The 18,949-nt window shown below is 45.0% G+C and overlaps 1 protein-coding gene across 1 annotated transcript in view; it reads left to right on the forward strand.

Moving 5' to 3' along the window:
* Positions 1-13,464, forward strand: part of LOC139055977 (uncharacterized) — a 32,989-nt gene extending 19,525 nt beyond the window's left edge. Inside the window, exon 4 of the mRNA XM_070533695.1 lies at positions 8,131-13,464. Within this exon, the coding sequence (XP_070389796.1) occupies positions 8,131-9,771 (1,641 nt within the window). The 3' untranslated portion in view covers positions 9,772-13,464. The remainder of the gene's footprint in view (positions 1-8,130) is intronic.
* The last annotated feature ends 5,485 nt before the right edge of the window (positions 13,465-18,949 follow it).

Raw genomic sequence — 18,949 nt, forward strand, 5'->3', positions numbered from 1 at the left:
GTGCCTCGACATTAAAATTCACAATTTACTATAGCCGAAGAATTTTTACACTGCTGTGCATTGAAAGAACCGCACAGCACTATGCATATTTATCGCATGCAGGACAGCAGAGAAAAATAGTGTGAATGGTCTGTTCATGTTGTGTTGAGACATTCATATCGTAAAAACGAATACAGTATACAGAGTGACAGTAATTAAATCAAAGCCTTCCGGCATTGAAAGTGCGGAGTGTGAATTCAACAGAATGTGCATGAGATCAATAAAAACCCACAGTCCCACAGTAGCTGCAGGCTCCTGAGAGTGGACATAACCTCCTGCTGACTAAAATAATTTTATCTTGAAGCGTTAAATTACCATAAGGGCTTATGCTTAACTTCAATTAAGCCACAGTCGCAGTTCATTACCTGAAGAAAAGAAAGAAATGATGCAGACATGCATTCTCTTTGTACAATCACTTTTTTTTTTTCATCACTTGCTTTACGCCATCGACTTAACAGTACAGGACTAGCTGTGCTTTCGTAGCACTTGAAAAGCAAAAATAAACGTTTCAGTTTGATCCAGATTGGCGGGTGTACGTTCTTCGACAGGAAGCACTTGTGGCAAGCTGTCACTGTAGAGTTTATGCCTGCAGTTTGGCGTGCACAGTAAATCACGCTGCCATAGTGCAGTGGAATGGAGGTGCTCGCTGCACTCCTGGTTGTTTTAAAATTTTAGCTGTAGATGGGCATTTGCCAATGACACTGCAGCGCCCCTCAGTGCTATGGATGTCATAGCTAATTCTCACGCACAAGAAATGCACCGCAGATGCAAGTGAGCGTTCTATCAAACGCTCACCGTGTTAATGTCGACTCAACAAGGAGACCAAGAGGTTGACATGTTCTCTCTCCATGGCTTCCATGAAAGAACTCTGGAAAGGCGAGGGAAGGCGCCAAGAAAAAGGGCGCTTGCTCTTGGAAAATTGAGTTGCGGCGATGGGTAGCAAGGGAAGAGTGCCACTTGCTCGTTCATTTGTTAGTTCATTTGGGCTATTCGCCTACATTGAAAATCATTGTAGATGGTTTTTGCATAGTCTCTTTTAGGTTTCAGTCTGTAGTGAAAAAAATTGTTTTTGTTGTGGTTTGGTTTCAGTCTGCACAAAAATAATGCCTTAGGCCTAGTTTTAGTTTAATATCCTGCTCCTGCAGCACGTGTCATGCCGTACTTATTTTCTAGAGTATATGTTGCAGATTTTTTTTTTCTTGAATGATAAATGAATGCTTTACTGCTAGTTGCATTTGCATATGAGCCCTTTAGGCAGAGATCTTGACTCCTTGTTTGGTGGTCGGTTTGTTGTTTCAGACAGTGTTACCCAGGCAGTCAGTGCTGACAGCTCTTTCCAAGTTAGCACCACGGAACTAAACGTGTGCATCATTCATCCATGAGTTCACAAATGCGAGAAGAATGCACTAGGCCTCCTTTTGCGCCCTTCACAGTCCTTCCAGGACCACCAGCTGTTGCACACACACATGTGGATGTCCTGCACGGGCTGTCAAATATAATAGGAATTTCACAATTATGGATGCTTGGGGCTTCCGCTAATACCAAGAGCATAAAAACACAGACACAGAGATTAACTCCACAGCGCAGAGCACAGTGGTCTCTGTCTCTGTTGTTTTGTTGCTCTTGGTTTTGGCTATAAATTTTACTTCTAGTGGACACAGTCCATAGAAGAAGAAGTCCCTCCGAGTGGCCGCTGCTTCTTCGGTGAGATATTATTTTCTGTTTTCTTCGAAGAATCAGTGCTGTGTTGAGACTTCACTGTTGTCCAGGGAGAACAGACATCCCGTGGGATTCCTGTGTGCTAAAGATCACGCACAATATCGCGTGGTTTGGCTGCGCTCCGCAGCGCATCTACGCCTACCATGGCGGTAGGCAGCAAAGAACACCGGCACGAGCCATATGTCCGACAGCGCGTTCCTAGGCGCATGAGTGCCGCAGAATCGACGCCGCATTCGGAAGTGCCACAACAAGCGCCCAATGTCATCAAGCCGGCGACGCTAGTTTTCAACGCCGCCCTACCTACCAGCGCCCCTTCAGTGAATATGGCTGAGACCAGCGAAAGTGAAGCCAAGAAACCACGGGTTGACGATGACAAAACATCTACCTATGATCAAAGTGACGATGAAGATATAGACTGCGATGAAACGCCGTTCTCCTTGGTAACGTATAAAAAGAAGCGGCCTGAGGGAATTCCAGTTGTTTTTCGACCATCACAGGAAGGACGCAACTTCTGGCAAGTGAATCCAAACCGCGCTGCGTCGGAAATTGTCTCTGCGGCAAAAGAAAAAGTGCAATCTTTCCGCGTGAATAGAGATGGAAGTTTCTCTGTCAACGTCACTTCAGTCTCATCTGCAAGACATCTACTGTCGATGAGCGAAGTTGCTGGTTTGGAAGTCAAGCCATTCATTCCGGCGTCTTATACCAAGAATGTTGGCAAGATACGCCATGTGCCAATTGAGTATACGGAAGAACAACTGGTTGACTTCCTGAAGGATTTTGGAGTGACATCTGCCCGTCGTCAGGCGCGCTACAATCGCCAAGAAGACGGAGCGGTAGAATCACGCCCTCTGAGAACCATCATCCTCCATTTCAGAGAAGACAAACCAATGCCGCAACAAGTGCATTTAGGTTTCACGAGCCACCCCGTAGAAGAATATCATGGCCCTGCTCTAAGATGCTACAACTGCCAGAGATTTGGACATCTATCGAAGAACTGCCGCAGTCAGCGTCGCTGCAAGATATGCTCAGAAGACCACAACCATTCAGAGTGCAAGTCTGTGTGTCAGCCAAAGTGTGCCAACTGTGGCGGAAACCATACAGCTTCCTACTCCGGGTGCCCTCAGAGCAGAGCTGCCTCAAGGTTACGCAGACATGAGTTAAAATATGGAAGGCTGCCTCCTCGTAATGCGCCCCCACCCAACCTTGATGCTGTAAGATGTGCGCCTCCAACTCCTAACAAAGAAAAGGAGCAAGGGGTCCATATGAGCTATTCTGCAGCCCTAAAGCACTCAGGTCGACAACGTTCTGACAGCGAGCGACACGATCCACCTTCAGAGAATGCTACTCACCTTGCCCAGGCTTCGAGTGAAATTCGCCGACCTTCTCAGCAACGCCCTCAGCCATCGACACAGCAACCTCAGTTAACATCTGAGCGACTACCTCAGCATTCGCCTCAACCACACCAGTCATCCCAGCGACCATCTCAGTCAATTCTTCAGCGACCTGCTTCGAGCGCGCATGGAGCTTCAGCGTCGTTTGGTGATTACGCGTCTTTACCCGTAGCCCAGATGATCCTGCCCATGCTATTCACAGCTCTGCGTGCAATTCTAAGTGCCATTCCACAAGCAAACAACCTACCAGAGGTAAAAGCACTGCTTTCTATGGAATCGTTGGTGCTTCCACAACCACTAACAGCCCCACGGCAGGCTTACAATGAATAATCGTTACAACAATGTTTTCGTATTTCAGTGGAATGCTAATAGCCTTCGAAACAAGTCAGCTGATTTTCGCAAACTACTAGCTCAACATAACTTTCCTGTTTTATGTATACAGGAGGCAGGCGTAAGAGATGACTTTCGTCTTTCAAACTATGTTATATATAAATCATCGCGCATCGCTGAAAATAGCAGAGCGATGTTATATGTGAGAAAGGACCTGCCGTCCTATTTAATACAGTCGAGCGATTTAAATATACTGGAGTTTGTAGCATGCAAAATATCTTTCAGAAATACAAGCGTCACAGTGATCAGTCTTTATCTACAATGTGCTAGCAAAATATCAGTAGACAGCTTGGTGAATGTGTTTGGTATCGCAAACTCACATGTGCTGGTTTGTGGGGACTTCAACGCACATAACATCATCTGGGGCAGTGAATATAACGATTCCCGTGGAAGCATAATAGAGTCTGCCGCAGAAAAAGTAATCTTATCGTGTTAAATGAGAACTCTCCAACGTTCTTGCGGGGGTTTCGTTACTCAAGCTGTATAGACGTCACGCTCTGCTCACAAGACCTTCTTGATGGCGTTGAATGGTCAACGGACATAGAAACGCACGGTAGTGATCATTTTCCAATCCTGGTGAAACATCGCCTCATACGGATTGAGGGGACCCGGTGCTACTCAAAATATACTAATTGGCAAAGTTTTCGTCACCACTTGAGTAACTCATTGGGCGAAAATCCGAGCTTTCAAAGTTTTGCAAATATCTTGTGTGAGTCTTACGAGATCTGCACAAAGCAAGTCATTGTTCCAAATAAATACGCTGCAGTCGACGGCGAATATGAATATCTAAGAGCAATTAGAAGACGAGCAGAACGGGCTTACCGCGGCAGTGGAAAGCTGGATGACTACAAGATGGCACAGAAATTTCGGTCAACTTCACGCAGACGCTTACAAAAATTAGGTACGAGAAGGTGGCGAGAAAACTGCGCGTCGTCGTCTCCCTTTACTCCAGTTCCCAGAATATGGTCAGTTGTCCGATCTTTTACTGGTCCAGTTACCCAGAGCCATCCCTTCCGAGCCCTTGCCGTAGCTCGAAGCACTCCGGAAACATCTGTTGCTGACGAATTCTGCCAACTTATATCCAGACCAGGAATTCCGTTCACTTGCCTACAATTTACAAGTTCGATAACACTAGCAGAACAGAAAGTTCGTGCGTGCTTTATGTCACAACATCCTCAACTTGACTGTGAGTTTAGTCTAAATGAATTGACATGTGCTCTTTCGTCATGCCGTACAAAGACAACCGCAGGCCCAGATGGTGTCACGTATACGATGTTAAAGAACCTAGGTCCTGTAGGAAGAATGGCTCTTTTGGAGATATTTAATGACATCTGGATAAGAGAGACTCTGCCAGATTCATGGAAATTAGCCCGGGTAATTCCAGTACTAAAACTAGGAAAGACTCCTCTTAGTCTTGACTCCTACCGACCCGTCAGCCTCACAAGCTGTTTTTCCGAACTAATGGAGAAGATGATAGACTGTCGACTGCAGTGGTGGTGTGAACACACAAATATGTTTTCCAATTACATGACTGGTTTTCGACAAAATCGGTGTACAATGGATTCAGTATTAGACATTGCCACATGCGTCGAACATGAACGAAGTTGCGGAAATGTGACAGTAGCAGTATTTTTAGACATTCAAAGAGCATTCGACACTGTAAGTCACATACACATCCTTGCTGGTATGTTAGAGCTTGGCCTACACGGTCGAGCACTACGATGGGTATCAAATTTCTTGAAAGACAGAAAAATATTTATGGAAACAATCGAAGGCGCGAGTAATTATCACAGCATCACACAGGGCGTTCCGCAGGGCAGTGTTCTCAGTCCGTTTTTATTCAACTGCGTCATGGCAGCCTTGCCACTAAAGCTCCCGTCTGGTCTACAGTATTCGCGGTACGCAGATGACATCTGCATATGGGCCTCTGGATCTCATATACAAGACATTCAAACAACGCTGCAAGAGGGACTTGATAGTATCGACACCTTTTTAAAAGAAAGAGGCATGAGTCTTTCATACGCAAAGACAGCCGTACTTCCCTTTACTAGACGACAGCTGAATAATTTCCGACTTACGCTTAATGGACAAACTTTGATGTTTGTGAAAGAGCATAAATTTCTTGGAATTATTCTTGACCGCCAGCTAACATGGGCTTCACACATCCGCGCAATTGAAAAGCAGACCAATGCAGTAATAAACGTACTTCGGCAACTCGCAGGTACAACGTGGGGGGGATCAGTCTCTTCGCTACTACAAGTTCATAACGCACTCATAAAATAAAAAATTGCTTACTCGGCTCCTATTTTCCATGGTTTATCGCAATCTTCTGAGGAATGTCTTCAACGTTTACTGGCAAGAGGGCTGCGAGTGTGTCTTGGGGTTCCGCAGGCTACCTCGAGTTCTTTAGTAATTGCTGAAGCTCGTCACCCACCATTTCCAGTCATACGAACGGTTGAAACATGCCGACATATTTATCGCATCTTAACCCAACACGAGAGCCATCCATTAAACTTCGCGCTTACCGAAAGAAACAAAAGCAAAATTCACGATGTTGTTCGAGAACATAAAGCATTATTACCAAGATTTGAAATATGCAAAGTGGATGTTTGTTACCCTCCCTGGATGTTAACATGTCCTAAAATAGAATTATCGGTTGACGGGATTATATCTAAGAGAGACATGTTCATAGTAGCCGCCCAACAACTGGCACTCTTCCAAATTTACTCCTTATATCCCCAGTACATACACGTTTATACAGATGGTTCGTGTCATAAAAATTCCTCGACTTCAGCATTCGTCATTCCACATTTAGCGCTAGAGCAAACATTTAAATTATCCCTAGAGACATCTTCCACCGTGGCAGAACTGTTTGCAATCCTGTGTGCTTTGCGATTCATAGCATCAAAAGAACATTCGCAAAAATGGGGTATCTTTAGCGATTCGCAAGCCGCTCTCACATTACTACAGAGCAATAAGAAAAACTCTTTGAACACTTTGCTATTGTACGAGACACTCAAAGAACTTACAAAAGCAAGCGCATTGAACCACGTAATTGCATTCCAGTGGATACCTGGGCACTGCAATATTCCTGGAAATACTGCAGCGGACGCAGCTGCGAATCGGGCGCACAATAACGTGGAGACAACCAATCTTCCTCTATTGCGTAGTGAAGTCCGTCTGCTCCTGAGACAGATTTCTTGTCGCCTCAGCAAAACTACCTGGTTTGATCAGCGAACTAAAAACTCTGAGCTATACTTTATAGACCCATGTATAAACTTAACAATGCCGGGAAATCTAAGAGACAACAGAAAATTTGAAACATTGGTACACCGCCTGCGTCTTGGTACTGCATTCACTAAACACTTCCTGTACAGGATAAAACGTGTCTCTAGTCCACAGTGTTCTTGTGGCCATACAGACGAAGATGTGCATCATCTTCTCCTCGAGTGCACTAAATACAATCCACAAAGAAGGGCACTGCAAGCAAATTTGTTGATATTAGACAGAAGACCTTTCACTCTAAAAAAAATACTTGGCCCATGGCCAACTGCGGGCCTTCAAAAAAGAGCGCTTCTTGCTCTGAAAAAGTTTTTAGAGGAGACCAACATTTTGGGAAAATATTAGGCATCAAATGATCCGAATGCGCTAAATGAGTAACATAAACGTTGTTCGTGATTCATAATTGGTTTATGAGGCGATCGCAACTTTTATGCAATATGTATATTTCTGTTCTGTACTTGCAGTGCATTACATGTGTTGAGTGTTATGACTGTTCTAAATATCTGACTTTATATATGCGTACGTGGACTGGACTTATGCTCAGAACTTTGCGACTCATGTACTGTTGGACTGTTTATTTTTTATTCATCCAGTGTTCTACTGAGTGCCATCTTTCGTGTCGCTATTCTCCCTTTTTACGCAAACTTGTTTCCTTTGCCAAGTGACAAGGAGTAGCCGGTGCCACCATAAAGGCGCCAACCTCTCCTAATATTCATCTCAATAAAAAAAAAAAACATAAGCTGAGTTTCAATTCTCTGCATGCACATTGTCGCTTATCATACTTTTGGGTGGAACCATTTGCATTGTTTACAGTGGACTATTTTTAAACAGAACCTCAAGGGACCGGGAAAATTGGTTCCGTTTATCAGGAGTTCCATTTACTGAGAGGCATATCAGTCAGCATTGCACGAATACAAAACCAACCAACCATGAGGTTGGTGTTCCATTTAAGCAGCAGTTCCCTTTAAGCAATTTCCATTTATCGAGATACCACTGTACTTAGCTCTTAGCTTTTTCCACCTTGTTCTAGCCTGCCCAGCATAGGAAGGTTCTTGAGTGCCCAGCTGGAGGGATTGCCAGATTGTGTGGAACATATGCAGCAGCTTGAACTCTACTAGGTTCAACCTTTTAACTACCCGCTGCTTGTGCTGTAACATCATGATGACAGGTTAGCACCTGTTGTCACTCTGCTTAAGAATTGGGGCTACTTAAGAGGGGATTCTGTGAGCTCTATCAGCTATGTTGCGAGCATTTGTATGTTTCTCATGGGGTTAAGTGCAGTCTTGCTCTTTTCTTTTTTTCTCTTCAGATAAACCTTCCAAAGGACCGACCACAGCATGAACATAGCGCTGCTTCAAAACAGCAGATCTCGCGCTTGAAACTTGCACTCCAAGAAGAGGGCAGCATTGAAACTGTGCTCCGTTGGAAACGATTTTACATCTCTATGACGGACATCAAAAGTCATTGCAATCATGATATATCTCGGTGTGTACGACCTACACAACCTGTTCAACCGAAACTAGCTACAAAAATAGTTGAGCTTGTTCGCCAAGGCGTGACAGCAGTGAAAGCAATGGAGAGTCATCTAAAGTGTTATGTTAAAGATGTCTTATTTTCAAACAAGCAAAGTCCCCCTCTTTCATCAAGAGATTATTACCCAAGCGAGAGGGACATACGAAAACATATTCGACAGGCACTTCGGGAATGCAGGTTTAATTCCATTGATCAAGACAATCTAGCAAAATATACGGAAGAGCTTCATGTGAAGACACCAACAACAAACTGTTTTTTCCGTTCCTGTGAGATGAGGCATGAAGAGGACAACCAGCTGCGTCAAGTGCAGCATGATCAAACTGACTGGGACATTCTAGAGTCTGTAGCACAGGATTGCCAAAGTACACTACTGTTTTGCATCCAAACTGACTTTATGAGCGAACTCTTGCTAAAATACAGCAGCAATGTTGGGTACCTTGTTGCAACCTACAAGACGACGGAATGTGCACTTCCACTATTCTTCATTATGGTAAAGACCACCAGCTGCTACGCTGTGGTAGGTGCTTTCGTTGTCCAATTTGAAACGGCCGAGTGCATTGGAGAAGCGCTAAGTGTTTGGAGAGCTTGGAACCCGGATTTTAACCCCAAGTTTTGGATGGTGGACTTGAGCCAGGCCGAGATCACAGCTCTTTCCAATGCTTTTCCCTGCGGGCGCGCCATCATCTCAGATTCTCACAGAGAAGAGGCCTGGCGTAGGTTTTTCTCGACTGAGGAAAATGATGTTGCTGATGTTCCTGCTGTCAAAGCAATGCTAAGTCGAATAGTGGACAGCCAAAATGAGCAGGAGTTTAAAATGGCACTTACGGATTTGGAGGAGTCGCCTCACTGGTTAAAAAACCAGAAGCTGCAAAGGTACGTCACTCACTGGCTCTCAGTGAAAGAACTGTGGGTTAAAATGTACCAACTCGACCTTCCTTATGAGCCTAACAACGGGGCAGACGTGAAGGCTTACTTGGAAAGAAGCTGTGGCCGCCCTAGCCTCTCGGAGCTTGTCAGAGCCTTGGTTGAGGTATGTTTCCCTGAGATGGAGGCCCAGTTCCTTAAGGCCAGTTTGAGCTCGTCTAGCTGCCCACTCAACAAGATGTTCGAGTCCCCTGGAGTCTTTAAAACAGATCCGAACTTTGTTTCTCTCTCTATGACAGCGTCCACGTCCTCGGAGCAATTTAGAGGATCACCAACAAAAAGTGATGCAGAATATATTACTCCAGACATACAACAGCCTCCTCAGCACAGCCAGCACCATCTAACATCCCAGATCAGAACCCAAAGTAAAAAGATTGCTTCTAGACTGCACTACATCCATGATGATGCCGTATTGCAAGAGGTGCTTACAATGTTGACTGTGGCCAAAACACTCATTTGTGAAAACTTGGCCAACAATGATGTGGACATTTGAGGCTCATCTACAAACAGGCACATTTCAATAAAGAGGCAGCACACCGTTTAGGTAATGCTGGCAGTTTCGTAGCCATACTAAAAAAGTAAAGTTCAAATGATTAGGAAAGCTTTCCAATGAGAATGTAGAGGAAATTGAGTTAATCGGTAGACACTGTGATGTCAATGCAAGGCTGAAGAAAATGGAGGCTTTCCAAGGTGAACTTGTCAAACAAGTCCTAAGAAAACTACAAATTAGCTAAATATGGAGCATGATGCACGGAAGGTGGAGGAAAAAAATACTTCAGTCAGATGAGAAAAAGCTGAACAGGGCTGCCATCGTGAACAAGAATGGTCGTGACAATAGAACACAGTCTCCTGATGGGACAGGAGAGGGAGTGTCTACAAAGCATGTGAAATGCACGCTACATGGAGATGGGGTGCGGGAAAGAGCTGCACCTACCGCGATGCGGCCACAAAGAAAAAGCAGAAACGCAGTGGTCAGGGCCCCTTGTCAAGTCCAAATCACACAGAAAAGGATGATGGAGGGAAGCAGGGAGAGGCCTCGGCAGTAGAAGAGAGTGAAAGGGTGATTATCACCGGTGACTCAAACCTGGCTAGGTCCTCGGGCACAATTGCGGAGAAGGTGAAAGGTGACAAAAGAGTAGCGGTAGGGGCATTTTCAGGACAAACATTGGACATTGTCATGGAGCGAGCAAAAGCAAAGCTCACAGAAAATGCCCATAGATGCAACCTTGTATTAGTAGCAGGTGGGCTAAATGACGTCCTAAACAGAAAAGGGACAGGACTAGCCCAGCGCTTGGTGAAGGGGGTAGACGATATGCACGAGTTGTCCCCTCAGGTGCAGATCATGGTGTGCACAGTGCTGGAGGTGCCTTTATGTGACAGTAATGTACAAAGAGCTGTAGTGGCTGCTAATGAGGCTATATAGACAATGAGCCGAGAGAAAGGTTTCGAGGTTGTAGAAGTAAACAGGAAAGTGAGAAGCTGTGGTGATTTCCAATGAGATCGGATACACTTCAATCACAGGCTTGGACGAGAAGTGGGCTGGCGACTTGCTGGTCGCGCGGTTGCTTTTTTGGCTGGCCCATGGGCGATCAGGAGGCCAGTGTAGGTAGCAATGAAGAAGGGCCCATAGGGGAAGCTCAGAATAGCATCACTGTCAATGACAGAAAAAGGAGGAAAGGGAGAATGAGAGCTCGCCATGCAATAGGCTACATAAACATGCAGGGCGGCAGAAGAAAGGAAAGGTGGGTAGAGATTCAGGAGCCGTTAAATATAGAATAGGAGTGCATGCGTTTACAGAAATGCACTTTAGAGACTTGGAAGAACTGCCAGTGATTGAGAATTATGTTCGGGAAGAGTGTAACAACTAAATCGGAAAGAAAGTGAGTGGGAGTCTGAATGTTCATCCATCAGGGAGCCAAATGGAAAAGAGTAAATTCAAAATGTCAAGAGAATTTTTGGTTATGATGTACAATGAGTGGAAGAAAAGCGTGGCTGGTCGTAACATATTTGTGGACCAGAAATAATTGCTGAGTGAAAAATCAAGAGTTAGTGAAATGTCTAAGTGCTGATATTAAGAGTTTTGGGAGTGCTGCCAAAATTATCCTATTAAGTGACATGAATGCCCACATACAGGATCTAAATGGCTATATCAACAACAACAGGAAGTCAATGCTAGACCTTTGTGAGCAACATGACCTCATTATTGTGAATACAGGGCCTAAGTGTGACGGGCAGACCACGTGGGAAGTGGGAAACCGGCAATTGACCATTCATTACTGTCTTATGACAGAAGGAATTCATAAGTTGAGAGAAATGGTAATTGACAAGGAAGAGTATAGCAGCATAGGGAGTGACCATAAATGCGTCATTTTGAAAATGGGATATGTAGTTGAGACAGAGCAAGGAGCACAACATGGCCAGTCCATATTTGAACGCTGAGCAAATAAATATAGTCGCAAGAGTCGAGAAAGAATTTCGCAAATGGCTAAGCAAAGAGTGGGAATATAGTGAGCTTCTTAGTGTAGTAACGACAGAAATACGGAAAGAGAAGCAACATTCTCGTTGGAAAGGAAAAAAGAAACCGAAAAGCTGGTAGAACAGGGAGATATGAGAAGCGATCGCCGAACGACAGAAAGCATCCCAAGAGCACAGGCAGGCAAAAAAGCACAGCTGCCACAGCATGAATTAGGTAGCCAGAAAATGGAAAAAGTACCGAAAGAAAAATATCTATGGTTCAAATACTGGTTCAAGCAAAGATAAAAGGTGAAAGTGAATGTTGGTTGTCAGAAATGCATGAGAAAAAGGAGGCCGCACCTAGAATATTTTGGAACTACATAAACTTATAGGGAGGTAGTCTGGAATGATACAACATATCCTAGACGAAGATGTGGCATTAAATTACATATAAAAAATAACAGCTGAATCTTTCCAAGGTAATGACGAGGTTGTACTTGAAGAAAGAAAGCATGAAATAGAACCAGATGGAAAAGAAGCTGGTGCTGGCAAATTTCAACTGGAAGAGCAGCCGAAGAGAAAATTTTGAAGCGCACAGCCTCGGGGCTTGATGAAGTTCCCATTAGGCTGATTAATGAACTAGGTCCAAAAAGTAAGGAAGCTGTGCTGAAAGCAGTAGAAAAAAGGAAGTTTAAAAGATAGGCGACTACCAGAGAGTTGGCGGCAAAGTATAATGACTGTAATTTATAAAGGTAAGGGGGAGAAAGATAGAATTCACTCATATAGACCGTTGACCATTACATCAGTAACATACAGGTTAGCAATGCAGGCAATTAAAACTGCAAGCATGGGCAGAGAATAATAGCATATTGAGAGAACTTCAGAATGGCTTCAGAATAGGTAAGCATCTGGATGATAACTTATTTGACCTAACTCAATGTATTGAAATATCCAAAGTAGAAAGAAGACTGTTATACGTGGCCTTTTTAGACATTACAGGAGCTATGACAATGTAGACCGCATCCCATGTAAACGGGAGCAGCCTTGCCAGAATGGGGGCTTCGTTCAGTTCCTGGTGCAGCTTCTTGACTTGGTGTGCCAGGCATTTGGCCTATAGGCACAGTGGCCACATGCTGAGTTAGTGAGCCTGCAACCCACACGGAAGCTAGCTGACAGTCAAGCATGTCTCGAGTACCATCCGTGGTGGAGCTTGAGGAAAAGTTACGAGTGAGAAATTGTTGAAGAGGTGACCATGGTGAGGGTGTGGCTTGTCCAGATTGCGGCAGAGCAGCTGCATCTCCTAGCCAGCAGCTCGAACACCACCCAGGATGTCCTTCTGAAGCTGCCTGGCCTCATGGTGTTTATGGTAGTGTTCAAGTGTGTGACCTGCCTTTGCTGCAGCAAAGCTGTGCTTCTGTGCAGGAGTGAAAGGAGAGGACGAGTACAAGAGCGGATTGCTGCTAAGAGACCAAATGTAATTGGCGTGCATGCTGTCACACTGTGCCAGTGTGTCAGTGATGATATGGTGCGTGTCTGCAGCTGTTACATTGATGCGCAAATATCCCTGCTGTTAGCTTGTGCACCGCCGCTTCTGTTATACTGCCTAGCATGCAAAAACTGCTCATAAAATCCCATACACTGTCATCATGTGAAAACTGACCCCTGTTGTATATAGCACTTTAATATATTTTCAGCATCAATCATAATGGAAGAATTAAATGTCACATTTCGAGTGGGCTGGCCTACCTGTTGGTTTACTCTACCTCAGAAGGCGGCACTTTATCTATGAACTTGACATATGATGCCACATTGCTTCATTTATTCTTACACTTAATGTGTTGGCATTTTTTTTATGTTCACTTTATGCCTGTAGCACACAGCATTCAGCACTAGTCTTTTAAAGCACTATGCCCACCGATTCCAGATTACTGTAAGCACCAAGTTCAGTGGTGCAGAGTTATTAGTGATTGCAACATTTCTACATTTTGTTACTTGACGGGAAGCACGAGCTTTGACAGTGTACTCGAAAAAGAGGACTCCAACACACATTACAACACGAAGTTCAGGCTGCATGCTATGGCACATTTCCTCTTGTTAAAAGCATCCCGCACAAAAAGAAGCTAGGAAGTCATGACTATCTGGTGAGCTAATTAGAGGATCAAGGGTGAAAAAAAATAACTATTTGACAATATTCTTGAAAAGTAGCAACAAGACAATTTAAGACACAAAGAAGTTTGAAATACATTAGTCAGATCTGCATAAATCAAAAATGGAATATTTGACAATATATGCAGATGCGGCAAAGGAGCAGTAAAAAAAATATGGGAAATATAAGTAATAATCGATCTAACAAACGTGCATCATTGACTGAAATGACCTCAAATGGTATTGTACATACAGAGGTGAGCCAATCATTAAAGTATTTAATAAACATTCTCTAGATTCTGGGATTCGTAATACAATAATGGATGCAGTATACTTCTTTCAAGGTCAAAGCTCTCTAGTCACTAGGCTCACTGCATATCATGCTGGGGGGGGGGGGTGTATTCTGTAAGAGTCCACCTAGTGGACTGTGTGTTTCGGTCGCTGCTGATTGGCTAAGGCCGCTCGTCCCGTCATCTCTCGCAGAGCTGCATCCAATCAGCAGTGACCTAAATTGAAAGTCCACTAGGTGGACACTTACAGAATACCCCCCCTGTTGTCAGCGCACAGTTGCATATACTGTATGTGCAACCGGGATGCTGATGACCGCAGCTACAGCTTATGTGGAAATGACATTCATGTTGTCAAAGCAATTTGAGTGATACTTGAGAATTGAGCAGACCTCAGTAGCATCAGTACATTCGAATTGTTGGCATCATGCTTTTACTTAAAGGGACCCTGAAACGCTTTTGACGATTTTCTACAAACGTACCGAGTCGTTAGAGTAGGTCCTTCTGATCATTAATTGACACATCTAAGTGCTCTGCGTAAAGCGTGTAATTTATTATAAGGTTTTAAAAATGCACATCGCTGCCGATCGCAGCGCACTACTCGGCGGAATTTTAAGCCGCCCCTACCCATAGCTACCCATATGACCGAAATCACCCATATGACGTCAGTGGGGCGAGCTATCCGATTGGCTGACCAGGGCGCGTGATCGATAATTTTTCCAACTTTATGGTAAACAAATGATCTTCGTAATAGTTGTAATGTTAGTTAATTTGTTTTTATAAAAAGAAAGTAGCATAAAGAGAATGCACAAGAACAATTTTTCAGTACACTTAAGCACTTCCGGCACACAGCAAGTGTCGTCTGCTTGTGTTACAACGTACTCCGTTTTGACGAGAGCTCCGCGGCCAGAGTTGGTCTCAGTCTTTTCGCGAGCACTATGATTCGACTTTGTTGCCTTGGGTACTGCAAATGTAGCGACTGGCAATATGTCAAGCTGCGACATCGTGTCCCTCTGCAAGGCAGCGTACGAGCGAACTGGCTGCTGCGCATCGGACTGCCGCTATGCGATCGGCGCCAGGATTTGCGCGTCTGTGGCCGTCACTTTACACTGGAAGATTACTAACGCAATAGCGTTTCGCGAGTCCCGTATTAGGGCAAACATAAGCGCAAGGGGACAGGGTCTGGCCGCTTGACTGTGCCGTAACGGGATGAGCCGAGATGAGCAGAAGGACAAATGTGAATGGTCTGCAGGGTGCAGCCACCTGGTGGCATAGAACTCAACCATACACAGTAGCAGCAACGAAGCGTAGTCTTGTTTGCTGCTGGTGCGTATTTTTCGCAGGAGTGTAATCATCAGCACGTTGTTTTTATAAATGTTTAAAATGTTTTACACTTGGTTACAGCAATATCAGCGCTTTGTTTGGCTGGTTAAGCGCTGCGCCAACAAGTGTCTGGACCGTGCAGACCGATCAGGCCGCTCACGTACGTCTACGCCAAATTTCCTTCATCAGCTTGAGTTTATGCCTCCAGTCATTTGCCGAAATGACCAGCTTGCCTGTGGTTAACGGAATATCAGACACGTTCGGCGCTACGACAGAATGCTCGCAACGCACGCTGCTTCGATAGCTCTCGCTTGGGGTCGACAGCCAAGCGGCTAGCGGAGAGGTTTCGCGCGGGCGGGGGCGGGCTCCGAAACAACCGGAAGTGGACGATGTAACGTCGCATCGTGACGCAGGACCAGTGAAGGCGGAGCTTAGCCCCGCTCGCTCGGCGAACGAGTTGAGGAGGAAAAGCGTGGCTGTTCTACTTAAGCTGTACCCTACGCGTCAACAAAATTTGTCCGAACCGTTTCAGGGGCCCTTTAAAGGGACCCTGAAACGCTTTTGATGATTTTCTACAAACGTACTGAGTCGTTAGAGTAGGTCCTTCTAATCATCAATTGACGCATCTAAGTGCTCTGCGTAAAGCGTGTAATTTATTATAAGGTTTTAAAAATGCACATCGCTGCCGATCGCAGCGCACTGCTCGGCGGCATTTTAAGCCGCCCCTACCCATATGAGCGAAATCACCCATATGACGTCAGTGATGCGAGCTATCCGATCGGCTGACCAGGGCGCGTGATCGATAATTTTTCCAACTTTATGGTAAACAAATGATCTTCGTAATAGTTGGAATGTTAGTTAATTTGTTTTTATAAAAAGAAAGTAGCATAAAGAGAATGCACAAGAACAATTTTTCAGTACACTTAAGCACTTAAGCACGCAAGAGGCCTGCGTTACACTTGCGCACGCAAACCGCTCTGGTCCCAGCGAAACAGAAAGCAGACTTTGGGTTCTTGGGTACGACAAGCCGTTTGCATCCCCTATCAGAAGCTCTCTTATTGAGGCGAAAGCCTAAGATGGCTCATGGGTCGACCGCCCGGCATTATGGCACCCTAATTGGGGGGTCAAACTCTCGACCTTTGGTGTTAATTACGGTAAAGTGAATTAAGGCACCCGAACTCATGACCTTTGGTGGGAGTCGAACGATCTACCTTTGGTGGGAGGTGAAACCACAACCTTTGAGCATAATCACCTAGTTGCACAAATATAGTTGTGAAAACTCAGAATCTTGAGAGCTTCCAATGCTATTGGGGCCTTTGTAATATCAAACTATTGCTAGTGATTTCTTTTACTAGTGGTTTCCAGCATCGCATACTGTATGCTTCTCCTTGTAAACTTTTGTCTTTTGTTCTAAGCTCTAAAGCGGATGGATATGTGCCATAGCCAAAAACTGCTGCTGCTACACTGTAAACGGAAATAACTCCCAGGTGGGAGTATATTGCCCGGCCTCTATAAACGCGTGGTCGCGCGCACCGCATCATCAAAGTGATCTTCTTCTTACTTTGGCCAGCTAACTTTGGCCAGAGTTTAAAGATATGTGAATGCCACGTAGCTGGATTTACCTACTGAACTTCTCAAATATCATGATTAGATTAAGCGTGTCAATGAGAAAATTGTAGAGCAACATAAAAGAACTCTCGATACAGCTTTCTGTTGCTCAATACGTGCTACATAAGTGCTTTTCCAAGCGTGAAAGAAACCCGCCAATACACCCAAAGTGCCTCGAGCGGCCACTCGCACGGCAATTTTGTGGGCAGTTGTGGGCTCTTTTCACGTTTGGAAAAATCTTTTATGCAGCAAGTATTGTGCAACAGAAAACTGTGTCGAGTTTTTTCATGTCGCTGTACAATTTGCTGATTGGCATTCTTAATATAATTGGAACAATAGATACGTTGATTAATTGACCAATTATCTAATTCGGTGGAATGAAAAACAAAATTGAGTATCTCCAAGACACGACAAACATTACCTTGGTTCTGTCCAGCGACGTGGCACGCGCATATATTTATATACTCTGGCTAAAGGTAGCTAGGACACGCTGTATATTGGGTCAAATGGGCACGGTAGCATCGGAATGAATATGTGGCTGACAAACCCCTTTGTCTTCATGCTCCAGGCGCTTCCTGTATTCCTGGTGGCTGGACCGAGTGCCCTCGTCGTCTCCCGTCCAGTCCACATCGACGAGCCTCAAAGCAGTGACCACGCGTTCACGGACGATAACTGGGCTGCGCGACAACGTCTGCGCAACGACGCCCAGGCTTCCATTCCGTTCCGTTTGGATCACCACTTCTTCATGGCTGCAGCGACATCGGCAACCTTATCGACATCAACCGCTTTAAATAGCAGCTGCTTCCACGAGTACAGCATTGGGCACGGTAGCATCGGAATGAATATGTGGCTGACAAACCCCTTTGTCTTCATGCTCCAGGCGCTTCCTGTATTCCTGGTGGCTGGACCGAGTGCCCTCGTCGTCTCCCGTCCAGTCCACATCGACGAGCCTCAAAGCAGTGACCACGCGTTCACGGACGATAACTGGGCTGCGCGACAACGTCTGCGCAACGACGCCCAGGCTTCCATTCCGTTCCGTTTGGATCACCACTTCTTCATGGCTGCAGCGACATCGGCAACCTTATCGACATCAACCGCTTTAAATAGCAGCTGCTTCCACGAGTACAGCATTGGGCACGGTAGCATCGGAATGAATATGTGGCTGACAAACCCCTTTGTCTTCATGCTCCAGGTGAGCAAACGTTTTGGCAAATGTTACCGTAGTAATTGCTTGATTCTTCTTGTGCTGCCGTGCCCAAGGCAAATGTGTTCTTTGCTTCGAAACTGCATAGTGTCTTTAAGATACCTGTTGTTGCTGGGAGGGGATGTAGAGAGCAACCCTGGTCCCAACATGCAGGAACTTGCTGCTGAAATTAGAAAAATGGCTGCCGACATCACCGCTATCAGAAACGAAAATAAGGGTTCAAGTGAGTCGTTAGCAAGTATTCACTCCAAACTAGATCTTTTAGGACAGCTTGAAAGTCGTATGTCAACCATCGAGGAAAAGTGCATGCAACTGGAAAAGACCATGAAATCATTTCTGCGTCAAATTGACGACCTAGAAAACCGAAGCAGACGGTCGAACCTAATTATTTACGGACTAAGCGAACTCGAGGATGAAACATCGGAAATCCTAGAACACGAGGTTAGCACTAAACTAATTAAAGAAGTGCTTGGTGTAACGTTTTCCGGTTTCGAGCGAATTCACCGCTTGGGAGGGAAGAAGGCTAACAAAACGCGCCCCGTGATCTTCAAGCTGTTCGATTACAGAGACAAAGCCAAGATACTTAAGAACTGTTTTAGACTGAAGGGTTCCAAAATTTCTGTCAGCGAAGATTTTTCTCTGGCGGTACG

The sequence above is a fragment of the Dermacentor albipictus genome, chromosome 2 (assembly GCF_038994185.2).
Source record: "Dermacentor albipictus isolate Rhodes 1998 colony chromosome 2, USDA_Dalb.pri_finalv2, whole genome shotgun sequence".
NCBI lineage: Eukaryota > Metazoa > Arthropoda > Arachnida > Ixodida > Ixodidae > Dermacentor > Dermacentor albipictus.